At 38.2% G+C, this 9,533-nt stretch overlaps 1 protein-coding gene across 1 annotated transcript; it reads left to right on the forward strand.

The window, feature by feature from the left end:
• The first annotated feature begins 1,357 nt into the window (after positions 1 to 1,357).
• On the forward strand, positions 1,358 to 9,490 carry LOC131354581 (carcinoembryonic antigen-related cell adhesion molecule 3-like). Its single transcript, XM_058392405.1, has 5 exons — positions 1,358 to 1,824; positions 2,195 to 2,503; positions 3,065 to 3,112; positions 5,047 to 5,154; positions 5,261 to 9,490. The coding sequence occupies exons 1-5, from the start codon at positions 1,767 to 1,769 to the stop codon at positions 5,347 to 5,349; spliced, it is 612 nt and encodes a 203-aa protein (XP_058248388.1). The 5' UTR covers positions 1,358 to 1,766; the 3' UTR covers positions 5,350 to 9,490.
• The last annotated feature ends 43 nt before the right edge of the window (positions 9,491 to 9,533 follow it).

Consider the following 9,533-nt stretch of genomic DNA (forward strand, 5'->3'; position numbering starts at 1 on the left):
TACCATGGCAGTTATTGCATGAGACAAGATAATATCTTGAGACAATGCCCTAGAACAGGGCTGGGCAATTAATTTCTACAGGGGGCCACATAACAAATATGAACTGTGTTGGAGGGCCGAACCAACGATAACCTGAACTTAATTCTGCTCAATATTAATTTTCTCCCATTCTAAAAAGCAATAAATTATATATTTTGATTAGCTGCTACTGGTAATCAGAAGAATAAGGATATTCTGTAAATATTTATGTAAATTTCTTAATTGTTGTGTAGGTCAAAGAGGAAAATAATCCTATAGAATTAATAAACAGTTTAAAACAAAAACAGTCATTTCATCACTGTTTCATTTTATTTTTAAATTGTTAATCTTCACAAATACTGAAAAGATGTTTTGCATTATGTTAAAGATAAGCAACTGCTCAACTTCATCCAAAAAGCAATAAGTGCTTGTTTTCAGTTCATTTTACTTGTTCAGGGTTAATTTCTGTCACTTTATCCTGCATTCTCTTTAAAAGTCCAACATTTTTCCCCGTCAGATTTGGACAACCATCAGTTGTCAGACCTGCCAGCTTGTCCCATTTCAGTCCCAACTTGTCCAAACATACATTTACCTCCGTGAAGACATCACTGTTGTTGTCCCTTTCATTGACTGCATGGCTGCCAGCGCTTCCGTGATTTTGAAGTCTGCAGTGATCCCACGTCAGAAGATGAGTAGCTGGGCAGTGTCACGCAAATCTCAGCTCTCATCCAGAGCCAGTGAAAAATGGTCAAAGTTGACCGCTCTGTTCCTCAGATGAAGCTCCAGATTTCCCGCGATGTCCTCAACCCTTGTCGTTACAGTGCGTCGGGAGAGGGGCACGTTCTCAAACGCTCCCTTTTTCTCTGGGCATATCAGGGCAGCAGAGTCCACCACACACTCCTTAATAAACTCTACGTCAGAAAACGCTTTACTTTTTCTCGTGATTTTGTGAGATATGACAGAACTTGTCTTGACAGCTGCATCTCTGGGTGTCCAGCATAGCCTCCGACTCCTCTGCGCTCTTCATCAGACAAGTTCTTGTATTTCTCCTCGTGTTTGGTCACGTAGTGGCGATTCAGACTGTAATCTTTGAACACAGTGACCTGTGTACCACAAACTAAGCTTTACCTTCGATTTCTGTAAATAAATATTTTTGCAGTAAATGTCTTGTTGAAAACGCGGCATTAGGAATCAACTCCTTTTTTTAACGGGAGCTGACATTTTTAGGGGTATCTGACCGGCATTAACGTGCAGCATCACCTGTTACTGTTCAGACACACACACACGTCCATACGGAAATAATGAAACAGGCTTTTCAAAATAAAAGCCACACAGTTGTATTGCGTGCACAGAACAAATACTTGTTCATTTGTGTTTATGACTGACTTAAAATGAGTAAAAAACGTAAAATGCCCAGGTCTGCCCTAGAAGAAGGTGTGTTCCTTTTTCACAACTAAATATATTTGTGTGTAGTGTCTCTATTTATCCAGATGGAGGCAGAAAACTTCTGTTCGTTTTCTTCAGCATCCTCTCGTTGTCCTACCAACAGCCTGATGAATTCATACACACTCTAAACGAGACCACAGAACCACAACACAGCCTCATGTTCGCAAAGGAAGAGCAGGTTTTCCTGTGTCATTACTGAGTTTTAGAGTTTTAGATATTATGCATTATTAGAAATAGCAGTACAGAGAAAGCAAAGGGAAGTGTCGGAGTGGTGGTAAATATTCAAACACTGGATCTTCACTATGATGAAGTTTCACAAATACGCAATTGTCATCTTTAGCCTTTTCCTCCCGATCGAAGGTAAGCCTTGTGGTGTCTCATGTGTATTAAGAATATGGTTGAAAACAGAATGCTTCTTTCAAACTTGATAGTGATAATTATAGTTGTTTCACTGTACTATGTGCTGTAGCCTGCATTCAGGTGTGAATTATCACTCATAAGCAATCCATGTGGTTTCCTTTGACTGAAGTGGGTTGAATTTCCGAATGCATGTTTCAGTGCTGAAAGACGTGTTTCACATGACTGGAAAGCACAATCAGACAAATTTAAACTAACCGTTCACATGAATAGTCTAATGGACATTGTTGAACTAGACTCCAGCCTAAATAATAAAATCATGGCTCTACAAGACTAAGAGCTTTACAGTGGCTATTCTGCTTTCTTCTGAAAGGTGTGAACGTCACTGAGAGATCTGTGCAGGAAGGCGAGACGTTCATCTTCCATCTGACAAATGAGGAATCTGACATCAGCTCAGTCGAATGGAAACAGATGGACAGAAACAAACTGCTGGCCCTCATTTCCCTGGACAATGCTAATAAAACATTCATATTTTCTAAGGGAAATAGAGTCCACTTCATGCAGAATGGGTCAATCATCATCAGAGATGTTAAACGGGAAGATACTGGCAACTACACTTGCAAGATCATATTCAAAAACAACAAAATTGAGACATACATCATCTCACTGTCTTTGTACTCAGGCAAGTCTTTACCTTACCAAAATCCTTACAAGATCTCTAAAGATTAAAAAGGTGTTACATGCAAAAGCATGAGCTCTTTATCTGCATCACAGACCGACTTCACTAAACTGCACCATAAGACTATTTAAAGCATTTGTGTGGTCAAGACTTGACTTAATTTTCCTCTTTAAATTCATTGCATTTTAGATGATAAATTATTTTGAATTTTCTGTGAGAATGAAACTGTTGCCTATTAACGACCAAATTTAAATTTCTTTAATGGTTGATTTTATTCACATGCTGATAGTGGTGCGGTGGAATTTAGCCCTTGCTTAATATTAATGCAGCGGCACTTTATTCCTTTAATCTGTCCAGCTCTATTCACCTCTTTATCAATACACTCTGCTTAAACAGATCAGCTTCCAAAACATTCATGTTAATACTACCATCACCATTGATACCATCCCATCTGTCATCTCATAGATCGCTCACTAACCAAGCCAAGCTTCTGCTACTCATTTATTTATTTTATATTTATTTATTTATTTATTTATTTCTAATTTATTTCTTCTTATATTACAGAAAACACAGAACAGAGCCCTACTCGCAGCTCCACAGCCACTAAATCAGGTAACAACTTTGATTACTGTAAATATGTGCAATAATCAATGTATGTCTTATAGATTAAGTCAGATAAATATTCAGTGCAAGAAGTGATGTCACTGTTCCTAGAGTATAAGTGGCTGATGGTAAACATTATTCAAAACAGTAACAAAGAACCATAATCCGCAAGACTGGTTTTTATGTGACTGATATCACAATTTATCAATGTCCATAAAAGCAAACTGACTGGATTACAGAAGTGAAAAGAGAAAACTGTGTGAAATAGGTATAAACCAACTTCAAGATCTAAAAATCACGAGTAATGCAACTTGTCTGAAACATTAAATACTTAAAAGCAAAATGGCTCATAACACAAGTTAAATTAAACTCATCAAGAGTGAAAAAGGTGACAACCAATTCGACAAGATGGTCAAATTCTAATAGCACATACACCACATTTCATACACAATCAATCAAGTCAAACTGATTGACATAATATAATAGATTATAAACCATTCAAGCATTAAAAGACGTGATTACTTGAGGCATTACAGATTAATTGGTGTAACATTCATAGCCAGTTTCCATTACAGGGAATTTCACTTTGCTCTTATTCAGTTTATATTGTAGCAAAAGGAGCACAGACTCACAGAGGAAGGCAGGATTTACATTAGATGTCGAATTCCCAACTTTAATCAGTGTTCACAAAATCTGACCAAGACATCTGAGGCTGAAGCAAAATATCAGAGGACTACTATCTTCAGATTGTTGTTAAAATGTTTCATGAACTCAGTAGGTGAAAAACAGACCACTATAAATAGTCATGAATGTGACATATTCTCACTGATGAATGACACTTAACCTCGTTCAAAACACCCAACCCCCCCCACCAAACACACACACACACACACACACACACTTTACAGGACCTAGCTTTAAACCGAAAACTGAATTTCACTGAAAAGTGACAAGCCCATGCTAAAATAAAAGACAGTTAGAACCAGAGGCCAATATGAGCTGTATGTTTTACTATTAATGGTGTAATAGTTGTGTGAGGTATTAACCAGTCTAGGGTTAGGGTTAGTAAAAAACAGTCTAGGGTTATGTAAAACATTTGATTTGCTCTTCAGTGACTTCACCATTCATTATACTGTACACACACACCATCCACATTGTAAGAAAGTAATTTGGGACATGGAAAGCAGTAGCTCGGTGGTTAAGGTGCTTACTGAGCTGAAGGTCATGGGTTTGAATCTCTGGACCACCAAGCTGTCACTGCTGAGCCCTTGAGCAAGGCCGTGAACAGCAAGTTGGCCTAAGTGAGTTTTTAAGTACAGATCCACATAAAGGCAGTGCTGCTGGCTCCAAATACCTCCTAAAACAGCTCTGTGACAAAGCTGTGGAAAGGTACACATTCTGTGAGGGATATATCCATTAAGAAGTGCATGGTAACACCCACAGTCTGCCAAATATGGGTGTCCATCAAAAGTAGACGAGCAAGGAAGAAACACTTGACATGGCTATATGATTTTATGGCCACCAGAGGAAAGCATGCATCACAACACTACATCATAGATACTACACACATCTGGCCTGTATGGAAGGTGGCAGGAAGAAAGCCATTTCTCAGAAAGGTCCACTTGTGCCATATGAAGGCTTTGTAGCCAGATCACAACATACCATCATACAACTTGTCAAGCATGGTGGCAAAACAAATACAATTTAAGTCCATGAAGATTACAGAACCTGACAGAACAAAAAAAACATTTTAAAATGAGGTGTATTCATTTATTTTTTTTATCTACTATATAACGTTGTTCTCTATTTGAGAGAAAAAAAAATCATTTCATGTTTCAATTAAAAATAGCAGCACCACAAATGCTTTAGAAACCTACATTAGCACCATCTTTGTTAATTTGCCACAGAATGTCTAAAGTTTTTCTCATTTCCCTAAATTTTAGATGCACAGACTCTTTATATAGTGCTGATTCCAGTTATTGGAGGTTTGCTGCTGCTTGGCAGTGTGATAGTCATCGTTGTAAAATGCAGAAGAAAACATTGCAATCAAGGTGAGGAGAATACTTCGTTTACAATTACACATTCAGATGCTATTCCTTTTAACAATAATGCAGAATTTTTATTATTTTATTTTGATTTTTTTTTCTTTTTTTGCAGATCAACACATTTATGCCAACACAAGCCACAAGTGCAAAGGAAACCGAAAGACACGTCAAAAAAAGGCCAGATCTGACCAGAAGCAATAAGTACATTAAATAATGTTCCATTAGATTTCTTTCTGATTTAAATGTTCATAACATCTAAGCCTTGCAAGATGTTAAGAGTTGCCACTGCAAGACCAGACCTGAAACAAGAGTATGTGTGTGTGTGTGCGTGTGTGTGTGTGGTTTTACAGGCGGTTGTTTTTAGGGTCTGTTCCGTCTTGTGCAATTGCCAGGAAATTGCTTTACTTGCATGTGTGCTGGGGAGGGCAGATGCAGCTCTTTCAATGTTTTTTTTTTTTTTTTTTTTGTATCTCCAAAATTAAACTTGATACTTTTAGCCTTTTCTTTTCCAAACATATTTTATACAGCAATATAACACTTTAGAATAGAATATATGGAAAATGATCCATGGAGTGAATTGCGACCTAATACTTAGAAAACTTTGAGCCCTTAAATGTTCTTCAGGTGTTCCTCGGAAGAAACACTTAAAGGTTGTATGCAGAACACCTATGTACCTAAGAATCCAAGCACCTTCAGGTGATCAAAGAACTCACAGAAGAACTCCTCTTTCAAAGTATGCAATACATTTCCTGACAATGTTTTCTGCAAAAACCTTCAATTTTCGTTGAACCATTGAGGAACCCTCTGTTTCTAATAGTGTATATATACACACATGTGGTTGTATAGAATGTCTCTGCATACTCTAGCATTACAGTGCAACATTATTTCCCTGTAACTAAGAGACCCAAAACTGTTCCAGCATGACAATGCCCCTGTGCACAAAGTGAGTGGCAGTGGTGTAATATAATGAAGTAAAATGACTTTGTTACAGTACTTAAGTATTTTTTGAGAGTTTTTGTACTTTACTTGAGTTTTTATATTTCTGTCAACTTTTACTTCACTACTTTTTTGAAACAAATTCTATACTTTTACTCCGATACATTTTCTGTTCGGCATTTTCGTTACTTACTACAAAAAAAACCTGCGTCCAAATTTGCAGTAAAGGAAGTTTGTGGTCAGTGATGACTTTAGGCCATGTCCACACGGAGCTGGGGATTTTTAAAAACAGAGATTTTTCAACTGTTTTTTTTTTTTATTCTGTCTACACGACCTACGTGTTAAAAATATCTTTGTCCACATGAACACACAAAACGTCCTGTAAAGTGCTGTCAGGAGTCTAGCCAATCAGAAGCCCTGTTAAGTGCTGTCAGGAGCCTAGCCAATCAGAAGCCCTGTTAAGTGCTGTCAGGAGCATGTCTAGCCAATCAGAAGCCCTGTTAAGTGCTGTCAGGAGCATGTCTAGCCAATCAGAAGCCCTGTTAAGTGCTGTCAGGAGCATGTCTAGCCAATCAGAAGCCCTGTTAAGTGCTGTCAGGAGCATGTCTAGCCAATCAGAAGCCCTGTTAAGTGCTGTCAGGAGCATGTCTAGCCAATCAGAAGCCCTGTTAAGTGCTGTCAGGAGCCTAGCCAATCAGAAGCCCTGTTAAGTGCTGTCAGGAGCCTAGCCAATCAGAAGCCTAGGCAAAACATTATTACCGGTTCCGGTAGTTTAACAACAATGGTGCGTCGTGTTTAAAGCGATGCCCTTGACATGCGAAAATTTCATTATAGAATGTAGAAGTCCGACCAGGTCTCGTCCAAAACCGCCATCGCTGTGTCTGTTGTCTGAGTTTTGTATGCAGCAGCAGTGAGCTTCGTATTCCATTCCGGCACTGTGGGAGTAACTGTGCATGTATGTACATGCATGTAAAAATCCAGTAAACAACGTTAACACAGTCAGTAGTTTATGTAAGTCTGCTATTGCACAAAATATCTTCATAATCAAAGCTGACGTCAAATCAACCGGCGCACAATGACGTCAATTCATCAAAATCTCTGTTCCCCCTGTCCACACAACAACACTGAAAACAGAGAGTTTTGGAAAATCTTCACTTTGGAAGGAGTTTTCCAAAAGCACCTTTTTCAACGACCTCAAACTGCATTAGCATGTGGATGAAGGGTCAAAACACGGAGAAAAATCTCCCTTCTTAAAAATCCCCGGCTACGAGTGGACATGGTCTTAGTTACAAGCTCACAGGTATGGAGACACTGATACTGTACACTTCATTACAATACAGTTCTAAAGGCCTCTTCTTTCTTTCATGCAAGTCTTATTTTTTTGGTGCTGCACTTATTGAGAAGTTTAAGCAAAGCAAGTTTAAGTAAAGCAATATAGAATAAAATTCATAGTTCTCCAAATTATTACAGTCTTGCATTTTTTTATTAATTTACTTCTACTTTCACTTTCCATACTTGAATACATTCATGAAAATACTACTTTTGATACTTAAGTACAGTTTATTCAGATACTTTAAGACTTTTAGACAAGTAGAATTATAATGGTTGATTTTAACTTTTACACCTGTACTTTTACTCAAGTGTGGCTTTTGGGTACTTTATACAACACTGGTGAGTGGTGGAAACACCAAAATCTGGTGTGTTACAGTTGAAATGAAAGAACTCGGGTGTCCTTCACAGAGCCCAGAGCACATCAGTGTGTCACCTCACTAATGCTCTTGTAATTGAATGAATACAAATCCCCACACCGTCACTCCAGCATATAAGGGAAAACCTTCCCAGAAGAGAGGAGCTTATTATAACAGCAAAGGAGGAATACATCTGAAATGAGCTGCTCAACAAACACAAATACATGTGATGGTCTGGAGTACACATTCTTTTTGGCCTGAACAGGTGTCAAGTTTGACATGCAATAAGTTTTGCTTTGGTGTTTAGCTTGGTGAGTTTGGCCTGGTGTGTATTATGTAGAAAATAATGTTAGTTGGTACTCTGTAAGAGAAGATTGCAGCATCAGAGGTGCGCATCCAGATGCTAGAGATGGTTAGCAACAGTGAGAGCAGTGGTAAAAGTCTCAACACCTTAGGTGGTGCCCCAACTCCAGCATTAGAGCCCTCACAGTGGGGCGAATTGGTAATAACTCAGCAGCAAGGTTGCAAGGCTAAAGTTAACATTAAGGCTCATCCACATGAACACCACTCATCTCCGTTTCACATGTCCAACAGGTTTGCTCTCCTAAGTGAAGCACCTGCTGAGAAACCTGAAAGAGCTCTGGTTATAGAAGACTCTCTCTTAAGGCATGTGAAATTAGCTAGGCCTTTAGGGGCTCTAGTAGCACTGGTTAGATGTATACCGAGAGCCAGGGTGCCAGACATAGCAGGCAATCTTAGGGTTTTCGGAAAGCACTGGTTCTCAAAGGTAGTTTATCCTGTAGAAGCTAATGTAATACATCTTAGTCGGTCAAGAATAATATTGTAGAAGTGTGTAAATTAGCGAAGGCAATGTCCAGTGCTGTAATATGCTGCACTGTGTGGTGTGGCGATGTAGCGTATAGTGCTATGGTTGCTGAACTGCTGGATTTCCAGGTGTTCCTCCAGAAACAATGTGTGCTTCATATACAAATGGAACAATTGGTTTTTAGGAAAAGGCTGGCCTCTTAAGGCAAGTTTTTTTTAATTTTTTTTATAATCGTGTTGTTTCTCTCAACAAAACATTAATTGTTGGAGACTTTAACATTTATTTGAATAAGTCAGAAGATCCACTGAGAACTGTGTCCATCCATCCATAAGGGAGGTCACACTCTTGATCTCATGCCATTATTTTGTCTATGCACTTTACCACATTGCCATGTTGAACATACATTTATGCCTGCTATTACTGAGCAGTTCATCAACAGTCTCCCAGGATTATTATCCATGACCGGATCACCATCTGACCCCACAGAACTTGACCAGGTGACTGATTACTTAGAGTCAATGTTTTGCTACACCTTAGATATTGTAGCTTCACTTAGGAAAAAAAAATAGTTATGGAGAAGAAAATAGCACTCTGCTATAAAAAAAAAATACATATCTAAAAGTATAACACCAGAAAATTACAGTATATATAGAGTCAAACCAAATTGGCACTATTTCAAGTAGCGTAGAGGGAAAGCCTCTTGAGCCTCAGAACTGTTTTCGGCGATTTATGCAGATTTTCTTTAAAGAAATTCTCATTTTTGGAGATATAAACATAAAATTTGGTGGTCTTATGTATTTTTCTATGCTCTTTCCATTTCTGCTATTATTTGTAATGTATTACTGAATGTAATTAAGCTATACCTACATAATGGATGCTGAATGAAATACCCAGAGACAATTTGTTTTTAACTTATTTTTTACTTCCTTTTGTAA

Source organism: Hemibagrus wyckioides, linkage group LG06, assembly GCF_019097595.1.
Source record: "Hemibagrus wyckioides isolate EC202008001 linkage group LG06, SWU_Hwy_1.0, whole genome shotgun sequence".
In the NCBI taxonomy this organism is placed as follows: Eukaryota; Metazoa; Chordata; class Actinopteri; order Siluriformes; family Bagridae; genus Hemibagrus; species Hemibagrus wyckioides.

Excerpts from the sequence above, each read along its gene's own strand:
- LOC131354581 (XM_058392405.1), top strand. The coding sequence starts at position 1,767 with ATGATGAAGTTTCACAAATACGCAATTGTCATCTTTAGCCTTTTCCTC. Across the intron at positions 1,825-2,194 it reads CCTTTTCCTCCCGATCGAAG|GTGTGAACGTCACTGAGAGA; the intron begins GTAAGCCTTGTG and ends TTCTTCTGAAAG. Across the intron at positions 3,113-5,046 it reads CTCCACAGCCACTAAATCAG|ATGCACAGACTCTTTATATA; the intron begins GTAACAACTTTG and ends CCTAAATTTTAG.